Source organism: Periplaneta americana, chromosome 6 (assembly GCF_040183065.1).
Source record: "Periplaneta americana isolate PAMFEO1 chromosome 6, P.americana_PAMFEO1_priV1, whole genome shotgun sequence".
In the NCBI taxonomy this organism is placed as follows: Eukaryota; Metazoa; Arthropoda; class Insecta; order Blattodea; family Blattidae; genus Periplaneta; species Periplaneta americana.
In genome coordinates, this window is record NC_091122.1 from 96,657,984 (window position 1) to 96,685,262 (window position 27,279).

General features: G+C 37.7%; 1 protein-coding gene across 4 annotated transcripts in view; it reads left to right on the forward strand.

Annotated features, from left to right (window-relative positions):
* Positions 1–5,954: 5,954 nt before the first annotated feature.
* The window catches only part of LOC138701518 (lysozyme-like), a 45,391-nt gene continuing 24,066 nt past the window's right edge, over positions 5,955–27,279 (forward strand). For all 4 annotated transcript variants that reach the window (XR_011332612.1, XM_069828492.1, XM_069828489.1 and 1 more), the window contains exons 1-4: positions 5,955–6,112; positions 19,327–19,503; positions 23,809–23,882; positions 26,381–26,519. Coding sequence is in view for 3 of the 4 variants with exons in the window: in XM_069828492.1 (XP_069684593.1) it covers positions 6,058–6,112; positions 19,327–19,503; positions 23,809–23,882; positions 26,381–26,519 (445 nt within the window). In the remaining variant the exon portion in view is untranslated. The remainder of the gene's footprint in view (positions 6,113–19,326; positions 19,504–23,808; positions 23,883–26,380; positions 26,520–27,279) is intronic.

Below are 27,279 nucleotides of genomic sequence, written 5' to 3' on the forward strand. Positions count from 1 at the left end.
CATCTTATACACAGTGGGTCAGTAATAAGTCCCATCCTGTATAAGTTTTTCTTCAGGGCACAGTGTCCTGTAAGAAATCCTGTTGCCCAAGAGAGCTGCTTTTTGCTAAGTCTCAGCAGCTCATTCGATTTTGTCCTTGCAAGACCTTTGATAAGGGCCTTGCTGTGATTACAGCCCTTAATTGAGTTCCAGTAACTAATATGTCGTCTGTGAGCCCAATCCCTGATGACCTGCTTAATTGGTCTTGAAGATAGTCCCAACACAGGTTCTGGTCCTATAAACGGGGTCTCAGCTCCATCTTTAGCAGCCTCATCCGCCCTCTCGTTTCCGTGAATCCCTGCATGTCCTGGTACCCACCTCAGATGAACCGAGTTAGTGTTTGCCAGTGTCATGAGGGTATTCCGGCACTCCAGTACCAGTTTCGACTTAACCAAAGGCGATTCAATCGCCTTTAGTGCCGCCTGGCTATCAGAAAGTATAAGGATGTGTCTACCTGAATAGCCCCTCCTAATACTTTCCCTTACACTGGCTAAGATAGCAAAGACCTCAGCCTGAAAGATAGTGGCGTATTGACCTAGGCTAAAAGAAAGTCTGGTACCATTGCCAAACAATCCAGTCCCGGTTCCTGATTTGGTTTTGGAGCCATCAGAACACCTTTGTCTGACGGCAAATTCTGTGAATTCCTTAAGGCATGGTTATAAATGTTGATTATCATGTACACTTAGCGGAAAAAAGAATAATTAAAAAAAATGAGATCTGTAGTTATACTGTTACTATTATTTATACATTAAAGGTTTAACATCATTATTAATAATGTTTACATACCATTAATTATTTTTTTATATAAGGGCCACAATTTCTAAGTTCCAGAGACATACATTGCGCATGCCGGTCTCGTCAACGCCATAGTTCACTAGGTAACACATAATTAAACCATTTAAATGTGCTGTATTTTGTTTAAGAGGCTAAAATATGTAATAAAATCAAATGGCGGGTTGATTCTAGATACATCAGGGCCCTTGAAGAGTGAAATAATAATAAAATTGATAAATACAAAATCGACCGGAGCGAATATGAACAGGAAAACCGTGTATTATGCCAAATTGATATAAACAGTTGCAGTAGCGTAAGTTGTTACGGCATCGGTATGTTGAATACGTTAGTACTACTAGCTGAAGTTCGAATCTCCCCCAATATTCTTTTTTTTTTATTACAAATTTGCCATCATATGTGTCTCGCAAAGCTATAATTATGTGGCGATATGTCTTAGAATATGCCCAAACTCTAATAAATAATAAACCTCCCTCTCTCTTTCAAGCAATACTGATTTCTGTTAATATAACGTTCTGTCTCGTCATTACGCTTGAAGATGGCACAGAAACAATAACTCATTGCCCTGGTTCCGACAGGACTTCGATTGGAGAAATGTCATTTTCTCCGACGAGGTAATTGTCTCCAATAGCAATGATAGTACTTCCCTAGTTTATTGTATGAATGACCACCGATACGCTTCGCGTGAGGGTCGCGTGTTGGGGTTGGATGTCATACGATGGGGCAGGACTTCTGGAACGCATCCACGGTCTGTTTGCGGCAGAAGTCTACGAACACATTTTGGCAAATTTAATGATCCCTTCGCCCGAAAACGATATCCAGAAGGAACACTTTTCTTCCAGCAAGATAATCATCCGATACACACCGCCAACCAGATTCAAAGATGGTTTACGAGGAGGAGTGATGTCGACCCAGTCGATTGGCCTCCAAATTCACCAGATATGAATCCGTTTCAAAATTTGTGGGCTGCAGTCAAAAGGATCCTACGCTCTTATTGGGCAGAACAACCACCTGTTCGGACACCTGAGGAATTGTGGGACAGAGTTCTAGATGCAAGGGAGAAGATGGCCGAGAATTTAGACCTGTTTCATAATCTTGTGGACTCCATGCCGCGCATAATGAGGGCAGATGTTGACTCAGGTGGTTTGTGGACGAGATATCAGTCCCCACCACAGCCTTGTTTTGTTAATATATTAACAAATTGTTTGTTTTTGTTAATTTAATTATTTATTTGTGTTTCATATGCGTCCGTTTTTTTAGGATGTGAAACAAGTTTTTTTTTGTTTATACAGGCCAGGTCTCACCTATTAATAGCCCACAGATGATGGGCAATAATATTTTTACAAGGCAGGCAAAAAGGAGTTTGTTAACAAATGCCATTTCACATTTAAACTAATAAATTAAGTAAAAGTTAAAAAAAATAAATAAATAATTTTACCGTACTAGGAGGCGAACTCACAACCTTTGGCACGGATATCAGACTTCTTACCACTGGGCCACACACTGCTCGTAAGATTTATTACATTATAGACGGACGACTTTCAATGAAGAGACACCACATCACTGCCTTGCAGTGGGTTACGTTTACACGAGTGAACCGCGCGATAGAACAGCATTTCTATCGACCAAGAGTCGGCCCATTCTTTTTGCCGCTAACAAGTAAACCTTCACCTGAGGTAAATAACAATAAAAATGAAACTTATATTTTTGGAATCAGCATAATAAAAATGAGTAATCCTAAAATTTCGTAACTCGACTGCAATTATCAAGTGCGATACACAGCGCAGAACACGAGATTTCAAGCAGCACGAAAACATACCTTCAACTAGCGATTACTGCATAAAAAGGAATCTGATTTGTTTTTATCCAGAAACATATGTCGCACAACAGTGACAGCTAACAAAAAATGTTGGAAACACAAATTGTCAGTACACCACCCGCACTTTATACAGGCTGATTTTGCACAAATCGTACATATTCCTTGTACATTTCGAATACAGTACTCTGTAGTGTTTTGAAAACATTGTCCACTTCTGGATCCCAATCCAGCTAACACCCAACCATACCCATGCGCCTGTTGGAATCGTGGAGAAAGAAACTGCTGGTAAACAAGCGACTGTAGTTTCAGTATATTGTTGCGTTGTTGTAATGTATCAGATGAATCATCAAAATCTACATTATGAGAAATGTGTCGAATCATATGCTTGTACATTCGAAAAAAGTACCTGTCCAAAGGTTGCAATTCATAAGTCGTATTTGGTGGTATGATTTTCACTACTAATTTTTTAAGATCATAGTCCCCTTCTTCTAACAGTTGCTTAATTGTATTTTCGTTGCAGTGGACACCATATGAGTCTAACAGCAGAAGATTGCGTGTTGCAGAATTAGGGAGGAATACTTCTCGTAAAAATTCTATCCATATTTCTTTGGTCATTTTTCCTGACGACGTCCATTTTATTACAAGGTTGTCACTATGGAAAATACGTTCCGCAACTCTTGCACTTATACCTTTCGGTTCTTGGAGAATCAGTAGTAACTTTGGCATCAGTTTTCCAGCTTTAGAAACCACCGGCATTATAGTGTAGGAATGTGTAGTTGCCCCTTTGGATTGCACGCCATACACTTTACTGGTTTCTTGACGTTCTAATGTTCTGCCGAAAGGCATTTCCTTATGGAACCCACATTCGTCGGCATTAAACACTTGATCATAATCGTACATGTCCATAAGTGGTGCGCACTCACGTCGAAGGTTTGGGTTGATTGTTCAAGGGCTGTCTTGTCGCGTACCTGACGCTTTGTTACATATGATGTTATTTTTCGGCTGACAATCTTATAATGCTTTTTAAAGCGATGCAACCAAGTAGGACTTGCGTTGAAGTATTTCTGATCTATGCCTAATAAATCACGAGCTGTTGTCAGTGCAATTCTTTTTATGTCACTTTCTTTTACAATTTTCATTCCACGACCGCCGCAGACAGAATTCCTCAAATGTTCTTCGGTGCACTTCTTTCATTTTATCCATGACTTCGTTTTGTTGTTCGACAGCTTGCTTCATTTTGTAGAGTTGACTTTCGTGTGTTAACCACTTGAATTTATGCTTCATACTGCTCCTTGACCTATGGTTAAACTTTTTCTTTTTGTTTGTCGGTACACCTGGCAGAATCCAATACTCTATTACCTTACATTTTTCTTCAAAGTCATTGACTCGGGATGTTTTGGGAGGGGACGGAGCGTATTGAGAACCGGAACTTTGTGAAGTACTTAATTCCTCTTCTGACGTAGTATTTGTTTTTTTCAGTCTCCCATTCTCGTACATGAGGCAGTCATTATCATCATTTCGTGGTTCATTTTCATCAATGTCCAGAGTATGACTTTCTTCAACTGCTTCCGATTCATAACTCTTTAATAAGTCATATATCATCAACAACTTCAAGTTCCTTCCGCGACATTTCACAGTCTGTCTCTTTATAACCCTCTTCTTTTAGTTTATCCAGAATTTTAATCACTATATTCACTGGGTTCATCTTCTTCAGCTCACCGCACATAACATTACATAATAAACTGCAAGGTACAAACTAGCTGACAGAGCGTCTATAGCAGTACTGTCTTCGCTCTCGCGTCTAGCATTGCTGCGTGGTATAGTTGTTTGCAATCTAAGTAGTCCATGTCAACTTGATCTTGATTGGTCGCGATCTCTGGTGTTCATTGCGTTCGAGTTGTAAAATTTACGTATTTTGCATTGGTTTTAATGCTTAATCGAATGGTAATAAAGTTAAAGTTAAACCTGAAGGTTTACTTGTAAGTGTACAATGTGCAGTATGAATCTTAGTCAAAACTTCTTAAACTTCAGAGTAGTCAGTGATACTAATAGCTACGTATGTTTTTGGGAGAAATTTGTAGAATAGTGTTTTTATATATTGGAGTCTGTTTGTTGATTTTGATACAAATTCAGCCATTTTGTCTGTAATATCTAGTTCTTTCTTTAATTGTCTGGTCTTCCATTTGTTGCTGGACTTCTAATTTGTATGTAAGTGTCAATTTGAATTCGTTTACAACGTCTATTAATTGAAAGCTGTTAGGCTGAGCGGTGTAGAATAACCCATTTAACGTTGCATGGAAAGATTCACAACTGTTTGTCGTTCTTTCTGTCGTAGCTACGAATTCGACCCATAATTCTGGCAGGAAAGCAGCTTCTATACCTGCATAGTTCGGACCGAATTAGTACTGTACTTTCCTGAACCCCGGACCGAATTAGTACTGTATATTTCAGGTATGTATGTGATGGGACCGAAGTAGTATGTACCCTTAGAAAGCGCCTCAGCCGATTGAGCTACGCCGGTGGCACTTCTCTTGCACGGCTTTACTGAAGTTCCCTGTAGTGGGTGATATACCGTTTTGAAAACATTCTTAAATTGTTAAGCGCAATAGGTCACAAGAAAAGCCGTCGATTCGGTCAAAAGAGAATTTATGTTTCTTCTTGTGTTGTTTAGTAGGGGTCTGATAGTTATCGAGACTGATGGATGAAATTTTCTTTATCGTGGTAATTTCTACACATGTTGTTGCATCCATAGTTAATTTATTTAAATTCTTATTTATTAAGATGCCCGCATTATACACTACGAAACCCAGAATATTTTTATATTTTTCACCATCTTCACAGCCTGTGTCCGCAATTTCGCTCCTTTTCCAATAACAAAGTCTTTTTTTCTTTCTGAGTGTTTTCTGAGACGAAGGACCGGGGTTTGAATCATTCGTTGTAAAATTTCTTTTCCTCTTCGTTGCTTGCCTCTCAAACTTCTGCACTACTTAACCACGGTCGAAAAATGAAAGACATTGTTTCAGTAGATCATTGCACTGCGCATATGAACAATGCCAGACTATAGAAACTGAGAAATTCGTCTTTTGGTTAGATACTTTTCAACATTGCATTTTTTTTTTTCCTTCACGAGGGTTTGGTCGGTACTGTTCCTTTGTCAGTCTGTGAGTGCCTTTAAGTAAATGATTGTAAGAGGGAGGCTTGTCCCGAACTATAATGAAACGGTGAATGGTGATAATGTAGTCCTCTCATGCTTTTCATGGAACCGATTATTATATACACGAACTGCGTCAGTATCGAGATTGGCCACGATTCACTTCCGCCAAGTTGCGGGTTCCAAGAACCCGCCGTGCGCTTGCGTGCACCGAGGCCAGCTGTAAGCTAGCCATCAGAGTAGCTTTGCCGCAGAGATGGTCGGCCGCGTCCTCTTCGCGCTGCTGCTGCTGACCAGTTCCGGTTTCTCTGGTAAGTTGTGGCAATGTGACGAGGTCAAGAACAAGCCGGGCAGAGTTCTGTCTTATCTCGATCGGTTGGTGATAAGACATTGAAATTCCTTTTGAGAGCGGTGTGTGAAGAACAAGAAATAATTGCTAGTATACTAAAGGCGTGTGAAAAATGGAGATTGAGTGTTTGCAATTTCAATGACACACTGAACAATGCAATTAAATAATAAAACTAAGCGTTGATAATTGTGACATAAGTGCTATTCCTAGTTGTTACTTTGTCTCTGTTCCACGTGATGCGACTGTTTGTTTCTTGTTTTATGGAAGCTGTGTCATCCGCATCTGCAATGTTTAGCAATGACAACCACATGGCCAAAAGGTTTCTGTTATTAATTCAGAGCGATGATTCAGAATAACCAGTGAGGGATGTGGGAAAAAACCAGAGGCGGTATGCTACCCCAAGATTTTTCCCTAGCATACCTCGATTTAAAAAAGGCATACCCCCTTCCTTATAACATACACATACATGATGTATACAATAAATTATTATTTCGTGCAGTCAGTAACGCGAATCTTTGAAGCTTACGCAGCACATTAAATTTCTAAATAAAATAATTTCAAGTTACTTCAGTTATTTACTAGATTATATTTTGCAATGTCCATTGAGACTTATCATTTAAAATAATGTTAAAGGTTCAAAGTGCATTACTTAATTATAAATAAAAAGTGCAACAAAAATGACACAGTCACTAAATTGGCAACAATGGCCACCACAAGCTACAGACCACAGTCTTCTATACTTGTAAGCATTCCAGGGATTGACTTATCAAATAAACGTGTCTAAATACACGTTGAATACAGTTCCTGAAGGCTGTGGTTTAGATTTACGAAGAACATGTATAAACAAATTTTTACGGATCACATTTTTTCATGACGGTATGTCATTTTTCACTAATGGTTTGTCTTCTAGCCATAGAAACCAGTGGCGGTATTCCATACCGGCACATACCGTCTCATTTCCCTCACTGAGAATAACCATATGAGACAAAACAGACACTGTGAACCAATTCTTACGTTAATATTCTTCGTATTATTGTTATTATCTGCTCTTTATTGAATTTTCTTACTTCCCATTTCTTCAATGATAATATTAAATCTCTACTCTTAATCTCGAGTCTTCGCTTCTCATTCCCTACTCTTCTACCATTTTATTTACTTGGTTATTTAACGACGCTGTATCAACTACTGGGTTATTTAGCATCGATGGAATTGGTGATAGCGATATGGTATTTGGTGAGATGAGACGAGGATTTGCTACCGATTACCTGCCATTCGCCTTATGCTACCTCCACACTCTCGCCGAGTCGACCCGATTGCCACTCGGCGAGTCACTCGGCGAGCGCAAACCGTGTTGTTGCGAGCGATGTACCCGTCCACACTCTCGCCGAGCCGAGGCGAGGCGAGACGTTCAGTTGTGACGTGTACACGATGGAAGCTACCGAATTGCCGCTGCATCAGCTCTGTATGCGCTTAGTTATTACAACTATTGGTAACATATCACATCAAAAAAGTCGGAAGCCTCGGATAAAAAAGATGGTGGATGAAGCTATACACAAAAATCAGACGAGATGAATTTGCCGATATTACATTATTTCTCATTTAGTATAATGTAACTTGTCTATGAACATTTCCAACGTGGCAACGATTTTATTATTACACAATATATCGACTCTAATGTTATCACTATATCTTAATAGGAATTTATAAATGATTAATAAAAAATGACTATTCAATTGTTTGCCAAGATAATTAAAGCCATTTAAAACTACATATTAATTTATATTGCAGGGACATGATAGAAAATATCTTTAACGAGCAATTTTTGTGAACCATCAGGAGAATTTGATAACTTCTGTATCACCAATTATTTCGAAGAAAGACACAACTGAGAAAAGCGATACCAGACAAATTGCGGCTCGCCATATTGGCAGCTAGAATAACTGAAATATATTGAACAGACAGTCGCGGAAATTTGATAAGTGGTGGTCCTCCAGCTTCGGGTTTGGGCGAAGGACTAACAACCCATCACCGTAAAAAAAAAAAAAAAAAAGAGCTTGTTGCGAAACCTCAATATAAAATTTATCTTTTGAAAAAGTGGAAAAATTCAAGTACGTTGGAGCAACAGATAAATGACACTCGAGGGGAAATTAAACGCAGAATAAATATGAGAAATGCCTGTTATTATTCAGTTGAGAAACTTCTGTCATCCAGTCTGCTCCCGAAAATGCTGAAAGTTAGAATTTAAAAAAAAAAACAGTTACTATATTACCGGTTGTTCTGTATGGTTGTGAAACTTGGACTCTCACTTTGAGAGAGGAACAGAGGTTAAGGGTCTTCGAGAATAAGGTGCTTAGTAAAATATTTGGGGCTAAGAGGGATGAAGTCACAGGAGAATGGAAAAAAGTTAAACAACGCAGAATTGCACGCATTGTATTCTTCATCTAACATAATTAGGAATACTAAATCCAGACGTTTGAGATGGGCAGGACATGTAGCACGTATGGATGAATCCAGAAAAGCATATAGAGTGTTAGTTGGAAGACCTGAGGGGAAAAGATCTTTGGGGAGGTCAAGGTGTAGATGGAGGATAATATTAAAATGGATTTGTGGCAGGTAGAATATTATGCTAGGGACTGGATTAATTATTTTCAGAATAGGGACCGATGGCGGGCTTATGTGAGGGCGGCAATGAACTTCCGGATTCCCTAAAAGTCATTTGTAAGTAAGTAATTGAGTACAAGAGTCTACACCAATGGTATTCACTAGAAATTAAAGGAGAGCCGAAAGTGGAAAATAGGAACTTGCCGAGAGCCACAATGCATTTTACAGTATTGAAGCTTAAAAAATGCGCAGATTTTTAATTATTATATAATTTGGTGTATTATTATTATTATTATTATTATTATTATTATTATTATTATTATTATTATTGCTATTATTATCATCAGCATCATCGTGATCATTATCAAATATGTATAATATATTACTGATATTTTGAAGTTAAAGAGCGGACTCTGCTATCCTTATGCAAATCATACGATACGAGCAGGTTGATTTGATGTTTTATTTCACCTGTAATCTGTTTTGAATGAGTTTGGAAATTTAGAAAATAAAGTGTCACATACAGCTACAAGACACTCCTTAACAATCACCGAATCTATAAAGAGCTTAATGTCTGCTACGTGGCACAATGCTTTTGTTGTCAATTGATTTTTATGTACAGGGAATACATTACTTTCTTTACAGATATTACGGAATTTTTAACATTTTCAGGTTCTCTATCTTTGATTGAGAATCTTTTGAGTACCTGTTACAAAAATTTGAATGCACGCTATGTCTATTAAGATAAAAACATTTATAACGCAGTATTATATCAAGACATAGTAAGACATGAGACATGACACTGCAGTACCTTCTTTAAAATGAAAACAAATGCGCGTCGTTGTTGAACACCTTCACTGGCAGTAAGGATGCAGAGTAACCAAAGATTTCCCCAGTTGCACATTATTACAGAAATTAAAAAGAAAAGGTAAAAAAATAGTAATAGCAGGCTTAATATTAATTCAATAGCCGCAATAAATCACTTTAAGAGCCGCATGCGGTCCGCGGGCCGCGTAGTGAGAACCATTGATCTGCACTTTTTGTTATTGTATCTGGGGTGACGCTCGGGTTCACCATTCGCTTCCTTTGACTCGGACACCAAAGACCGACACGGAGCGGAGCGCAGGCGAGCGCGAGTCTAGGCGAGACACGGCGAGGCGAGACAAGCGCACCGTCCACACTCTCGCGCTCGCCTTGGCTCGGCTTGACTCGGCGAGAGTGTGGAGCTAGCATTACGGTTAGGGAAAGACTCGGAAAAAACCCAACCAGGTAATCAGTCCAAGCGGGAATCGAACCCACGCCCGAGGGCAACTCAATATCAATAAGCAAACGCGCTACCGCCTGAGCTACGCCGGTGGCTTTCTTCTATCATTGCAGTATTCTTGTCCAATCTTTATTTCATTTAGAATCTCTACACTTTCGTAGCGTTCTCGAATGTTTATTTCGTTTAAATGTTTGCGTTGTATCTCTGACTGTCGCAATGGTTTATCGAATCTTTAAACTTTAAATTTGTGTCGATTTCTTACACTGTTCAGTGTTTTTGCAAATGAAAATAAAAGCTTAGTAATAATAAACTTCTCACTATATACTTACATAATTACTGCTTTAATTAATAAGACTACAGGGAAAATCCTAACAATAATCTATTTCATGTATTACATTATTATCCCAGTGTCAATTAAATGACAGCAATCGACACGTTTGCCTAGTGATCAGGAGTTGCTCTCGGTCGTGGTTCGTTTCTCGCTTCGACTGATCACATGCTTAGGTTTTATCCGAGGTGTTCCGCAACTGTAAGGCAAATGTCAGATAATTACATGGGAATACTCGACTTCATTTCGCCAAGTACTATCTCTTTATCACAAATTCCATCGACTTCAAATAACTTACCTAGTAGTTGATACAGCGCCGTTAAATAACACTAGCCTGCGAATTTCAACTTTGTGTTTGTTGCCTAAACTAAGTAATGTGAGTTTATATAATGTCGATGTGCTGAATCCGAATTTTCAATCCGTTTGCTTCTATCACGTCAGGTTTGTTTGCAAAATCACTTTAAATGTATTTTATAATTACGTGAATTTCATCACCAACTTTTTCATTTCACTTTTTTATTTCAAATTCAAAAACTATATTTAAAAGACACAACTTGCTGAAATTATGTGTAGGGTTGTTCATACATGTCACTAGAGTATTTTTGCTTTGTTTTGTCTTGTTTACGTAACTATTGGATGTATAAATGAGCACAATGTATCACACAAAAAATTACACCACTTGCTTCTTAGTTGAGAAAGTTCTCCTGTTCCTCTTTCTTTTATGTTTTTCTTCAGGTATTTCACGCTTTAACATCCAACAATAATCACCAAGCATACTGATGCTCCCGCGTCCCTGGTATCTTCTTTCGAACTCCTGCAGATCCTTGTCAAATCGTTCATCTTACCCTTAGTTGAAAAAGCCTAGATTTTCGGCGAAATAAACTAGCTGAGAAAACTGAAAATTTTGATACTCATGTTACAACCAAATTCCTTGTATGCTGCAAGCATGTTAGCCACAATGTTTCGGTAATTAGGATCCTTGTTGCCAAGAAATTTTAAAACAACTTCACACAAAAAAATCCATGCTGATTTCTCCTTTTCGTCCATACTGTTTTTAAATGCTGCACCAGACATGTACTTAAAACAGCCTCCTTCCTTATTTAAAGCTTTTACAAGCTGTTTCATTAAGCCAAGCTTGATGTGGAGAGATGGCAGCACAACTTTAGAAGAACTCACAAGGCTTTGGCGCACAACATTCTTACAACAGATTTCCAAATTTTGTCGAGGTGACCTGTCTTTCATAGTCCAGTGATCAACTCGTGCCCTACTATCCACAGGCAAAGAATGCATGGAAATTTGATAAAACCAGATTGTTGACCCAGGAACATAGTAAGAACTTTGTAATCATCACAAACTTGCCACTAGTGTTCTTATAGTCTAGTCGCAACAACAGCAGTTGCAAATTTGTGTATGATTTTTTTTAGGATCACTGAATAGGCAACGGGCACTAAACCAAAAATGTTTCCATTATGAAGGAGGAATCCTTTAAACTTCGCTTGGAAGCATCAATGAACAGTCTCCATTCACTTAGGTCATAGTTTGGAAGTCCAAGTTTTAGCATAAATTCTTTCACATTACTGCAATATACAAGAGTATCATCTTCGAGAAAAAGTATTTAAAGCCTATTTCACGTTGTCAGTACCAATAGAATGATGTTTGTTTAAGATTTTCTGGTCGCACAGGGATTGCTACATTAGGCACAAGTAAAATGGCTGACCGAACAACTGAATACACGATTTGATTTTTATGTTTAGAATCGTACCCCTTCACATCACACGAACAGAAGTAGCAGTCTTTACTATGGTTCGACTGCTCTCTCCAAACCATAGGTACTCCAAAAGATAGCAACGGTCTTTTCCAATTGATCAAATGACGAAATTCTTCAGTGAATACTCTACATACTTTGTGTGGTGCCCAAGCTTTACTTTGGTCTCCAAGTTTGATTCCAAAATAGGCATGGTATGACTTTTTGACAAAATCTGTAATATTACACCTCTGCTTAGGCAATGTGTATATCCTACATAAGTTATATAACAAAAGTGGTATGGATTATTTAGACATCCTCGATGCAACATGGTAAATACTTTCTTACTGGACTAAAAATTTTCAACATTCTACTCCACAATAAAGCTTCAAACTGATTTCGCTTCGTTTCCAGATGAAACGCAGACTAATGAAATGTGAGAGAAACTAGACGAGTTGAGTTCAGTCTCTCACCAAGGAGTGGCTGACATTTCTGTCTTTCACAAATAAAAATAATGACAAGGCTGCACGTTATTTCGCCCTAACTTCCTTATGTGCTTGCACCCCCTATCTGCTAAGAAACATCCAATGTCCTTGGTTTTCAATATAAACACCTTAAAAATATGTTAAATGCATTTGGTTTTCATATCCTAACATACTAAACCTATATATGTTAAAGTATTACAGTTTAAATAATTACGCTATAAATTGTCGTAATATATTATAAGAAAATTAAAATAACAAAAAAATGGTACGTGATAGGAACTTTTTGGCTTTGAATTTGATTTCAGCATGCTAAAAATACCCTAAAAACATTAAAACTTTGGAGGCAGGAATTTCATCGCAGACTAGTGTAATCGACCAAAAAGATAAAATTAAACTAATTTAAATAAATGAAATAAAAAATAACAAATCTTTACTCTTTTCCTTAAATGTTCGCGTCCAATTTTACTTACTGATTGTGGCGTTTCTACTCATAAATGTTCATGTCGTTTATTTACTCTATGCAGTGTTCTTGTCCAATTTATGTTCTTTTTTAATGTCAATCTCGAACTTATGTTCTTCCGTAGTATTCTTGTCAAATCTCTATTCAGTGGTAGGCTTAGTGTTCTTGTCGAATCCTTACTCTATCGTACTGTTCTTTTCGAACCCCTATTTAAATGTAGTGTTCTTATTGAATCTCTACTTAGCCGTAATGTATACTCTTAGACAAAAAAAAAATGACCGGACTCTTGAAGCGTAAATTTTTCTAAGTTCCATTGGGCTGTGCGCCTGATACACAAGACTAAAATCAGAGTAGCAAGGACGAAACCAGCGAGATCCAAGAACATACTCTTATATCGGCAAACAACGGTTTGAACTCGTGTGTGTGTGTGTGTGTGTGTGTGTGTGTGCGTGCGTGCGTGCGTGCGTGCGTGCGTGCGTGCGTGCGTGTCATAGCTCCGTGGTAAAACTCTGACTTCACACGCAGAAAACCCGGGCTCGTATCCGCCTTCGTATAAGTAGGCCTATATATATTTGTTTCGTTTTATTTTTTTCTCTAGCTGGAAACGAATGATACATTTATTAACGTGCACAGGAGTTGGGATTAGTTGCCAAATTAAACAAAAACGTTCATTAATATCGGAAGCTTCTTCCTAATTACCCTTGAATTAAAACAGATGCTCAGTTCTTGGATCTTCTCCCTTCTCCATAAGGAGTATTGTTCAATTACTGAAATTAGTATTAAGTAGTAGTAGTAGTAGTAGTAGTAGTAGTAGTAGTAGTAGTAGTAGTAGTAGTAGTAATAATAATAATAATAATAATAATAATAATAATAATAATAATAAGAGTCTAATAATAGTATTGCAACAACGAGAATAATAACCATAATGCTATTCATCATTATCATCATCATCATCATCATCATCATCATCATCATCATCATTAGCCTTCAAGTGTTAGACCCCAGTGGATATCTGTTACGGTCTCTTGCCAGCGTTTCCTAGGTCGTCCTAAATTTCTTCGACCTCTTGGGGCATACGACAAAATCTGCCTGGGCCATCTAGAGCGATTCATCCTCTTGACATGCGTCTGCCACTGAAGCCTGTATTGCTGCAGATAATGGACAATAGAGTCAATCTTTAATTTCTTCAGAATATCTACGTGCCGATGATGTTCGAGAAGGGAGTATCCAGCTGTTTTTCTCATGAATCTCATTTCGGCAGTTGTTCGCCATTTATACTATTCACAGTAATACAAACACGAGAATAATAATAATAATAATAATCATCATCATCATCATCATGTTAATAGTATTGCAAAAACGAGATAAATAATGTTAAAGACAAAACCAATGCGTTCCAGATATAGGCTACACTCGTAAATAGTGCCGTTACATATTGCTTTGTAATAGCCCGGATCATAAGATTGTTCATTCCTATGTTAAAATCGGTTGCACTTTGAAGAGAACAACCGCCAGGATCGCGACACATCCGCCGTAAACGAACATGAGATGGCAGTACAGTCGCTAATGCAATTAAACTGGGAGTGCATTACTGATGACCACAGATTATTCCGCCTTGCATTTGCAGAGGAAAATGTTAATTTCGATTCAAATAAGGTAGTATTTTCAGACGAAGTTACATTTTCCTCTGACAATTACGGACGGCAAATAGTTCACCGTTCACGGGGATCCCGATATGATCCTACGCATGTGACAACTCGCTTTCGCAGTGGCCATGTATCTGTTCCATGTTGGAGCTGGATGTCCAGTGACGGTCTAGGTGTTCTATGGCGGCTCGACGGAAATCTTAATGCCCAACAATACAAGGTCTTATTGGAAAATGTTATGCTTCCCTCTGATGATATATCCTGATGATGATGATGATGATGATATCATATTTCAACAGGATAATCATCGTGTTCACACGTGTCGAGGTCATGAGATGATTTTCAGAGAGGCCATCTATCAGACAGATAGCATAACCTCCCTGTTCACTAGAGTTGAAGAAAACTGTGAACGCGATGATAAATATAATGCCATGCAATGAGTTAGATACTATAGAGAGGCTGAAGACCTCTGATAAGCGCTCCCTGCGGAGGCCAACAGTACTATGGATCGTTCCCTAAAAAACATGCGGTCTATAGTACCGCCAGCCTCCGTAAGGAGTGCTTATCAAAGGTACACTGCAACGAGTTGGTACATGTGTTATATTTTTCAGATACATCAATATTTAATTTAAACATTTCGCTATAGGTTTTGTAAAAAGCTGATTTATAAATGAAAAAGTAATAATTAAGACTTTAAAATTTCCAAAAATGTCTCATTCCCTCGGATTTAAATGAAATGTACCGTAAATCATAATATTCGTTGCTGGATAATTAAACCCTCTCAATACAGGTACCATTGCCGCAGAGAATTATAAGATAAGAAGGACTGAGCATAAGCGAAATATCTGTATTAATAAGTTTGTACCATCAAGAGTTTAGTATTTATTGTGTTTATTAGGGCCTACTCCAATTTTCTTTTTATTAATGCGTAGGGCTCTTTTTTTTAACAAAGAGGAATGTTAGCACTTGCATCACACACAATTTGTCATTATTGCTCAAAATAATGTAAGAACAGTTTTATTCTGCAAAAGCCTCTGCCTAGTTGCGAGACACGTGTGAGATCAATGTTTGTTTCAAATTATATTAGACTACACGATGTCTCCATCACGCGACAATGTTTGTTTCAAATTATATTAGACTACACGATGTCTCCATCACGCGACAATATTTGTTTCAAATTATATTAGACTACACGATGTCTCCATCACGCGAAAAGAAGTGTACCTAGCTGTGGCTCCTGTTGTTTCTGAGAACAATGTTAATCGTAAGTATCTTATCGTTTCAATAAATGTGGTGAGTTATGATCATGAGTAACTTTCTATTAGTGTCATTCTTTAATTATTATGTTGCATGCTAAGAGGTTATTTGTAGTTTTAATAATTGCAGTTTTCAAAAGTTCTCTGTGTTAATGCCAATTTCAAATGAATTTTTCTCAATAACTTAATTACTGGATATTTTTTTTTAATTTTCGCCACTACCTTTCCTATATTTTACTCCTATTAGTTACATACGTCGTCTCTCTTGAAATCACCTGGTGAGCACTGAATTACATAATTTCATATTAGGTTAGATTAGCTGTAAGGTAATTAAATTTGTGACGAAGTCAAAAAAATTATTTATTTTTCTTCTGCCGATTAAATTCATCCGTCTTTAGGTGCTTTGCTTTGGTTGCATCGAGTATAGCTTATCATTTGATATCTGGGCTATATTTAGTGAAACTAATAAAACATAGGCCTACAGCTGTTATAAAACGTAAAGTTTTGTGTGTATTTTACTTTTTACTTATTAACATAGTCTTAATATGTAACTCAATTCACAATAATACTAACTTCATTTCATCACAGTCATTTCCTACAACATCCGAGCCACGCCCTTTGTTTTGACTAACCGAACATGGCGGACCAATGTTCAATTGTCTTCAACTTTCTGAGGTCTTTGTCTCTCTATAGTATCTAACTCGTTGATGCCATATCGGCCGACCACAAAAGATGCACTCTGGAATATTATCGAGGACGCTTGGGATCGTGTATCTTCATGTCGACAGTACCTGAGACGCCTGATCGCATCCATACCCCGTAGGATGCAGGCGGTTATAGATGCGGAGGGATTACATACCCGGTGTTGAATTTTTTGTCTATTTTGATTTTTGTTTATTGGTCTCCGAGATGTATTTCTTTATTTGTTTAATACACAGAAAAGGATTATGTTTGTTTATTTCCTATCCAAGAAGGATTTCTTTTACTTAAGGTTTATTTTTGTTTACTTCTATCCGAGAAGATTTCGTTTAGTCTCTTTAAATACAAGATACAAGGGAAGGGATTCTATTATGTATCTAATTTGCCCTTTGTAAATATTTAACTTTCTGTTAAATATTTCACAATACTGGTTATTATCAGTATACAAGAAGTAAAAAATGCGAATGGAAAAAACTAAGTATAGACTGAGATTCGAACTCGAAACCTTTCGAATACAAAACCACAATGCTACCGACTGCGCTATGCGAGAGAGAGAGAGAGAGAGAGAGAAGAGAGAGAGAGAGAGAGAGAGAGAGAGAGAGAGAGAGAGGAGAGAGAGAGAGAGAGAGAGAGAGAGAGGAGAGAGAGAGAGAGAGAGAGAGAGAGAGAGAGAGAGAGAGAGAGAGAGAGAGAGAGAGAGAGAGGAGAGAGAGAGAGAGAGAGAGAGAGAGAGAGAGAGAGAGAGAGAGAGAGAGAGAGAGAGGAGAGAGAGAGAGAGAGAGAGAGAGAGAGAGAGACGATGAATCTTCCCTTTAAGAAGCATGTTACATAATCATCGTATAGTAGTGACAGTGGAGTGTTGGAAACATTTATTTTACGACAGAAGAAATTCGTCCGCGTGTATAACATGCTCTGGCGAATCCACCCGAAGTCTTCCGAATCGGACATAGAATCTGGAGCCCGGTCATTTTTTTTGTCTAAGAGTGTACTTGTCGAATCTCTAGTTATCCGTAGTGTTCAAATCGAATTTCTACTCAGCCGTAGTGTTCTTGACGAATTTTTATTCATCCGCAATGTTTTCGTCGAATCTCTATTCAGCCTCAATGTTCTTGACGCATCTCTACTTAGTAGTAATGTTTTTACGAATCTCTACTTTTTTTTGTTGAATTTCTACTCAGACGTAATATTCTTGTCGAATCTACTTAGCTATAGTATTCTTGTCGAATTTCCACTCAGCCGTAGTGTTTTTTTTCGAAATCTACTCAGTCGTAATGTTTCTGTCGAATGTCTTTTCGACTGTAGTGTTCTTGTCGAATCTGTACTCAATTGTAGTGTTCTTGTCGGACCTTTTTTCAGCTGTAATTTTCTCGTCGAATCTACTCAGTCATAGTGTTCTCGTCTAATCTCTATTCAGCCATAGTGTTCTCGTCGAATCTCTATTCGACCGTAGTGTTCTTGCCGAATCTGTACCCAGTCTTAGTGTTCTTGCCGACTTCCTACTCTGTGGTAGTGTTCTTGTAGAATCTCTACTCCGTCGTATTATTATTTTCTAATCTGTATACCAGTCATAGTGTTCTTGTCGAATCTATTCAGTCGTAGTATTCTTGTCGAATCTCTGCTCAGTCATAGCGTTCTTGTCGAATCTATTCATACGTAGTGTTGTCGAATCTCTACTTAGCCCTAGTGTTCGTGACGAATCTCTACTGTTGTTATTTTTTCCTCTCTCTATCATAGACCCATCTACTGTGGATGTAGATTGTGCTCCTGCTTAGCTTCAGCTAGAAATGACAGACTGATAGTGTGATAATGACCTGAATGTGATATACGTACTGTATAAAAGCAGGAAAAAGTCTGTGTGATTTTTATTCACATTTTCCATTAGTCAAATTTCTCAGGCTTCATCAGCAGCTTTCGACAGACTGTGCCTGTTCGGAATCACATACATATACGAACATTGTTTTCTTTTTAATGAAAATAAGTAAATCCCACCACAGAACTAGCTAATTCATCTGACTACAATCTACAAAATGTTCTCAGTTCATGCACTACCCAGGTCATAGTGCATAATATTGAGCAATAAAGAGGCTAAAAAACCTCGTAAAATTAGCATTACAGAATATCAGGACATATTTTTACTAATGGTCATGCATTAACAAAATAAAATGTAGAAATTTAAAATACAGTATAGTATTTAGTTTTATTCAGCTTTCATTTCATCCCTAACTTATCAACCAATTGCTTTCATACATGTAAATACCAGTATTCGGCATTCACATTACTTTAAGTTTAATTTGATCAATATGAGAAACATTTATTATCACGAAAAAGCAGCCACCATCGCAAGCCTCCGCTGTGCCCGCGGCAGCGAAACACGAGCGCAGCGGGCTTCAGAGCTGCCTGAGATGACGTCACAGGGCATCGAGTTGATGATCACTGCTCTATTCTGTCGTATGTTATTATCGAGCCTGAAGTTTAGTACAGTGTTCTTGTCGAATCTTTACAGTTTCCCTTAAGAGCTTCTTACGAATTTATACCCTGTCGCAGTGTTCGCTGTCAAATTTTCACTTACTCGTTGTTACTATGTTCATATATCTCAGCTCAATGGTTTATTGTATTTGTTATGAATCTTCACATTTTACGTCGCATTACATAGAAAAATCCACTCTTTTTTGCGTTTCCATCGAATGTTACAGTGTTTGTGTCGAATCTCCACTCGGCCTGCTTCCGCTGTCTCTGCCAGGCCGCGAACGAGTGTGCCACTAACAGACCTTGCTCCAAGGGATACTGTGGTCCCTTCTCCATCTCCCGAGTATACTGGGCTGACGCCGGTAAGCACGTTCTGCCGGAGGATGACCCCAACAGGCACGGAGGTAAGTAAATGCCGGACTATTATATACGTAGTAATTTTAGTATTACTCATCATCAGCTTCCATACCTATTCTGGCCCCAGAACATTGTTAATGTAATTACAGTGAAATCGATGGAAGAAGACTGACAGTTTTCCGTGAATATGTTAAGGAAAGTTAAGCATTAAACAACACAACGTGAAACTGTCGGAAACTTCATAGCATCTAGCATTATGCTTAAGTGTCCTCTACGAATTAGCCAACGGTTCTAAAAATTGTCTTCTCAAGGACTTACGGACCTGAAAGTTATGTGGAAACATAAATTAGAAGAAAGTATAGAGCTTGTCCATCGTCAGTGGTGGAACACTTTTCGTAATGTTGGATAAAGTAATTGTCCAAATGAAGCTTTGTTCCTTATTATAATTATTCTGTAGTAATCATTATGCTGTATTGTGCATGACATTCATGTTATATATAACGCATTAAGTATGAGTTCGAATACATATCAGTGGTGTGACAAAATCTGGAACATTTAAATGGGTTTAGGATAATTTGTCACAATTTTTTCGTCATCTTACAATTAGACACTTAATTCGTAACATTCATATTAGCCACAGATTCCTATTCATTTGTCACAAGTGATTTATTGGTAACAATTTGAATTGGTCACAGGTGATTCATTGGTCACAATTTAGTTGGTGAATTCCTATTGAATTAATTAACAATACTTTAGTTAGTCACATAGTAAATTTCCTTTTGTTTTACTGTAAATTTCCCGCTATATTATGACCCGAAGTCTGGAGATATTCCAGAATCCTCTTACAAATAACTTTCCTGTACCGTCCTGCGTTTCTACATAAATTTTAAACTGTTTATTGAGATAAATGAGTCCATTATCGTACCTATCTTTAAGAAGGGGGACAAGACTAACTGTAATAACTTTCGAGGAATATCACTTTTGTTGACGTCGTACAAAATTTTGTCCAATACTCTTTTGAGAAGATTAACTCCATATGTAGATGAAATTATTGGGGATCATCAATGTGGTTTTAGGCGTAATAGATCAACTATTGACCAGATACTTTGTATTCGACAGATAATGGAGAAAAATGGGAGTATAAGGGTACAGTGCATCAGTTATTCATAGATTTCAAAAAGGCATATGACTCGGTTAAGAGAGAAATTTTATATGATATTCTTATTGAATTTGGTATTCCCAAGAAACTAGTTCGATTAATTAAAATGGGTCTCAGTGAAACGTACAGCAGAGTTCGTATAGGTCAGTTTCTGTCAGATGCGTTTCCAATTCACTGTGGGCTATCACCTTTACTTTTTAACTTTGCTCTAGAGTATGCCATTAGGAAAGTCCAGGATAACAGAGAGGATTTGGAATTGAACAAGTTACATCAGCTGCTTGTCTATGCGGATGACGTGAATATGTTAGGAGAAAATCCACAAACGATTAGGGAAAACACGGGAATTTTACTGGAAGCAAGTAAAGAGATAGGTTTGGAAGTAAATCCCGAAAAGACAAAGTATATGATTATGTCTCGTGACCAGAATATTGTACGAAATGGAAATATAAAAATTGGAAATTTATCTTTTGAAGAGGTGGAGAAGTTCAAATATCTGGAAGCAACAGTAACAAATATAAATGATACCCGGGAGGAAATTAAACACAGAATAAATATGGGAAATGTCTGTTATTATTCGGTTGAGAAACTTTTATCATCCAGTCTGCTGTCGAAAAATCTGAAAGTTAGAATTTGTAAAACAGTTATATTACCGGTTGTTTTGTATGGTTGTGAAACCTGGACTCTCACTTTGAGAGAGGAACAGAGACTACGGGTGTTTGAGAATAAGATTCTTAGGAAAATATTTGGGGCTAAGAGGGATGAAGTTACAGGAGAATGGAGAAAGTTACACAACACAGAATTGCACGCATTGTATTCTTCACCTGACATAATTAGGAACATTAAATCCAGACGTTTGAGATGGGCAGGGCATGTAGCACGTATGGGCGAATCCAGAAATGCATATAGAGTGTTAGTTGGGAGGCCGGAGGGAAAAAGACCTTTAGGGAGGCCGAGACGTAGATGGGAAGATAATATTAAAATGGATTTGAGGGAGTTGGGATATGATGATAGAGAATGGATTAATTTTGCCCAGGATAGGGACCAATGGCGGGCTTATGTGAGGGCGGCAATGAACCTCCGGGTTCCTTAAAAGCCAGTAAGTAAGTAAGTAAATGATTCCTGAGATTACATTTGCGACTTTTGCAGAAAAGTAATTTTTAGATAAACATATAAAAAGTATTTTAGGTCTATATTCATAATAGCTAAGTAAAATAGATGAATGAACTGAAGAAGGCAAAAGTGTGAAGTAGTTGAATGAAGTGAAGCAGATTTAAGTTTTGGAGTAGCTGAATGAAATAAAGAAGTTACAGGTGTTATAGCAGCTCTTAAAGAGGTTTAGATTTTAAGCTTAATTCTCTAAAAAATAATTTGTTATATAAATATTAAGTTTATTTTCCACTCTACTTCGATAACGACAAATTAATATTAATTCTGATAGTCTATGTCGTGCTTATACATATCTTTAAGCGGCAAAAAAAAAAGTCCTTAAAACCATCTATCACAGGCATAAATAATTTTTCTGACAAAAATATTTTAAACACATATGAATAGTCCACTGCAAGAATGATGGATGTCACTTTCTTGTCGAAAATGAACCAAGACTGTCAATGCATAGCTTAAGACATATTAGAATGTATATAGAGAGTTATATGGCATTAACGCTGATAGTAATTGTCCAGTAATGATCGGAAAATCACAGCGCTAAGCATTTCAAACTTTCAATTGCTTCTCCTGAAAAATGTATTCCAAATGACACCCATCATTCTTGCAGTGGACTCTTCATATTGTCAGTTCTCGGCTATACCATTTCACCTAGCACATGAAAAATATAATATGTGAGAAAGAAAATCGTGAGACTGTTGAATTTCATTTATAAAAAAATTGCCATTTTTTATACTTTTCAAGTAAAGTTTCATTATTTGTTTTGTTATGTTTTATCTTTCATACGCACCAATTCCAGATGGACTGACTCGTTGATAGTAGTAAATGTAAGCAAAATCCACCGAATAGTTTAGGTGAAATCTCTGTACAAAGACGGCATGCTTAAAACATTTTCTCTCTATTAGAAATGCTGAAATTTTGAAATCGAGTTTTTTGAAGCGTCGCAATGAGCGTATTCCCAATTTCAGCGCTGAGCAATCTAGTGGCATCACGGTGTTCCGAATTTCAACAATGACATCACTGATGCTCCACCGGTGTCGCACCGGTTTCATCAGCTTGCAGAGGTGATGGCAGTCTCCATCAACCGCCATCAGTGAATCTCATTGGTTCTTGTATAGGGTGGGAATTAGCAGATGAATGACATAGTGCACTGTTGTGTCATGGCTGTGTGTTCTGCTGTACTGTTTGTAATGAACACAACGTAAAAACAATATGTTAATGGCCTATAAGCGAACATGTCAACGGACCAGTTATTATTACCGGTTCAAGAAATAAATTGTTTATGCTCTCTTTTCTTTGAACGAGATGACAGTACTGAAATTTCGCAAAATCTTGCTAGCGTAGCACAGACAACAACTTGTACAGCCGCCATGTTAGCCATTGAACCTTCCAGCAGTTTTGTTCCTTTCGCTGCAGCGTGACGTCATTGATGTCCACCGGTCCGTTGAGATTCGGAATACGCTGATTACTTTCCTTCTATACTTCGTAGCTAAAATGAAACATAATATGAGGCGTCATGCGTTGGTCTAGCCAAAGACGTTATATAGTGGTCTAGCGATCAGCCATCAGCGTGAATTTGGTTAAGTACATTGAGTAGCTTAATTCTCTTTCATGTTCTAGCTGTAATGACTGCGGAGGATGATCGGGCTGACCACACGTTACCTCGTACATACCTACAGTATGTCAAATCAGTGAGACATAAATGTCAAACCTCCGCTGGGAAAAAACCTGAGTTGCTAGATTTATGGCAGGACACTTTAACATTTGAGCCCCAGCGGAGAACATTTAAGTTATAATTTTATAATTTGAAGTTTAATTTATTTGTAATTATACTTTATTTTATTTTTTAGAGTCCAACAGTATTTCTCGTATTTATTATTATTATTATTATTATTATTATTATTATTATTATTATTATTATTATTACTATTATTATTATTATTATTATTATTATTATTATTATTATTATTATTTTAAATTAGATTGAATCACGTTTCCCATTGTGTAAACTAACGTTCTTGTTCTATTCCAGCTTACGAGAGCTGTGCGAAGGACTACGACTGCTCAACCAACATAGTGGCCAAGTACATGTCAAAGTACGGTCGAGTGAGTAGAACTTTGTAGCGCCATAAAAATTCCTTGAAGTATGCGGGATAATCTATCAATGTAATTCACAGAATTATACAGCTCTTATCACGCACTCGGAAACTTACACACGAGTGCAAATGCACTTGAACCGGTGTTAGAGAAATGTCTTAAGGCAGGTCCATAATAAAGCGGGAACGGAAACGACGAGAACGAGAATGGATATATTGTTAAAATAAATATATTTAAATGTGAGCATTCACAATTAACTTTTACGTTCTCGTTCCCGAGCTCCGGCAAGCTTCTCGTTAATCGCGGGTGCTCGTGTAGAGAGGGTTAAGTCAAATTGTAAGGTATGTAAACCTCCCCTTTGGTACTGAACAAGACCCCTTTCTCACAATATATGGAGGACTGTAACTGCATCATACATGGAAGAATTACTTAACCCCTTTAACACAAGAGAAAAGTAATTGTGGATAATTCAAATCTAAACTTATTCCAGATTAGCCAATTCATACTTAACCCCCTTTACACGAGCTATATCGATAGAATTCATATTTCTGTGAATCTCAATTTCGAATTGATTCTCGTCAGGACGCACTCAAAATATATATATATTATTTATATTTACTTGAAAAGTACATGTGACAGTATTGACTTTGATTCTCAAGAAAAACTCTCCTGCAGATGTGAATTAAGTTGAAAAATCAACAACAAATTGGGAAGGAGTCGGTGACATATGCATGGCAGAAATTACTATGAACGGAAAGAAGGGTTCAAAAATATAGGTAGAAGTGGCAATGCCAACGATAATACTGCCGGTGACTTCAATTTAGACATGAGTGACGTGACCAAAGACGAAAACAAAACATTCCTAGAATTCGTAAAGAGGCAGTTCGATGAGGACTCGATGCAGACTAGGTACACTAACCACATTAGGAGGCCAGTGTTTAGATTTAATGTGTGTAAAACACCTAGATGTCAAGTGTAACTTACGTCCTTTGTAATGTATTTCTCCTATCATAGTCCATTATTGACATTTTTATGTCATAAATGACATTAGGGGCGGCCCGTCCTTATGTGCTACACTGCTACAGCACAATGATAATTTTTGTTCAAATAATGTATTTGTAATACCATAGTATTTGATCTGTCGTTTGACAATTTCCCGTGGTTATGTTCATGACGCGTTATAGAGGGTTTAGTCTTCGCTCTTCGGTACCTCAGGGGGTTCATTGTGCTACTCAGAACTCCACATGAGAATGTAGACAATTAAGGGCATGTACGAACCTGAAATCACTGCTCTGATTGGCTATTTTTACGTGGGAAAGTGCTATAGTCATCTTCAGCACGACACAGGTTGGAGATTGCAAAAGTAAAGCGTAAAGAAAGAAAGCTTGTTTGTGGAAGAACTCGTAACTATTTACAATGTATTGGTAATTCAAGTGTCCGACTGCTACTGCCATCTAGCTGTTTATTTGAGGTTCTTCCTTAATCAGCCAGCAAGCGTCGGAAAATAGAATCCCAGAAAATTGAGCCAAGGAAGTATGTATAATTCAAGATGTTACTCACCTTTTCCAGTCTTTAAGCTACCTAGATGCAACAAAATTGTTAAACAGCCAATTTGTTGACAATTTTTCGCATAATTTTCCTGAACGCGAACTTGAAGTTGCTGTCAACAGCTATACTGTACTGAACAAAAGAGTGTTAAAGATACAACTTGGAGTTTTATACGGAAGACCCGACTTCCGAACTATAGATGGAGCTGTTCAATTGTTACAATACATAGTCTCCAACAATTCACAGCATCCATTCTGTGAAGTAATGAAAAATATTTTGGTTACAATGCCAATTACCACTGCTGAGCCAGAAAGATGTTTTTCTTGCATGAAACGCATAAAAACGTTTTTAAGGAACACTATGTCCCAGGATCGTCTCACTGCTCTTGCAATACTTTCAATAGAAAAGAGTATGATGTCCAAGATGGAGGGTTTAACACCAGGGTAACTGACAAGTTCTGCAGTAGAAAGGAACGTCGATGGACTTCATATTTCGTCACTAGGCGAGTCTCAAATTAAGTGTATACAGTAGGCCAATATAGAGATTGTAGCACACTTATTATTCTGACCACCAGCCGCTACTGAATGACATTTTTATGTAAACCGTTGTTTTATTCGCAAGCACCCATGTGGTAAGGCGTATTCTATGTTGCAAATGTCCCTCTGGTACAGCCTCTCTATTTTTTTATTATGGGTTTGTTATCATAGAGCGCTATTTCTGGCTACAAGTATTTAAATTTAAACACGCGCCCTTTTAATTCGTTTGCTCTTTAACACAGTGTCAGTCACTACTTTCATATCATCATTTACTTGTCTCCATAGCCATGATGGTTTATTTATTACTTTCATGTTAAAGAGTAGAAAAATTTCATTGAACTGTTAACATTTTCGGTAAAAGCGTACAAGGATCACTCAATGTGATGTCATAGTGCTCATTTCCGAATGCATGACTTGTTGTAGGACTGCAATGGAGATGGTGTGACCAACTGCGACGACTACGTGCTAATACATTACAACGGTGGTGAAAGCTGCGAGACACCCATCGGCGACAGCGGCTTTAAGAAGCGCTACAACAAGTGCAGAGGAGCCGCAACAGCCAGTGAGTGCAACATTAAATAATGTGTGGTAAACGAAAACGTGTAGCTAAATTCGGGATATTGTCAAAATTGAACACTAATCAACATTTTGAGTGCATTCTTTAAACAGTTGCAATTACGAGGATCACCTCAAAAGTAATATCTACAGATCCACAGATCCCGAGTTAATTTCCATCACTTCCCACTAAAAGATAGGCCTATGGTTACTTATTTACTTACAAATGCCTTTTAAGGAACCCGGAGGTTCATTGCCGCCCTCAAAAAAGCCTGCCATCGGTCCCTAGCCTCAGCAAGATTAATTCAGCCTCTACCAATATGTCTCACCTCCCTCAAATCCATTTTAATATTATCTTCCCATCTACGTCTCGGCCTCTCCAAAGGTCATATTCCATCCGGCCTCCCAACTAACACTCTATATGCATTTCTGAATTCATCCATATGTGCTAAATGCCCTGCCCATCTCAAACGTCTGGATTTAATGTTCCTAATTATGTCAGGTGAAGAATAGCCTATAATGTGTGCAGTTCTACGTTGTGTAACTTTCTCTATTCTCCTGTAACTTCATCCCTCTTAGCCCCAAATATTTTCCTAAGCACCTTATTCTCAAACACCCTTAGCCTCTGTTCCTCTCTCAAATTGAGAGTTCAAGTTTCACAACCATACAGAACAACCTGTAATATAACTGTTTTATAAATTCTAACTTTCAGTTTTTTTGAGAGCAGACTGGATGATAAAAGCTTCTCAATCAAATAATAACAGACA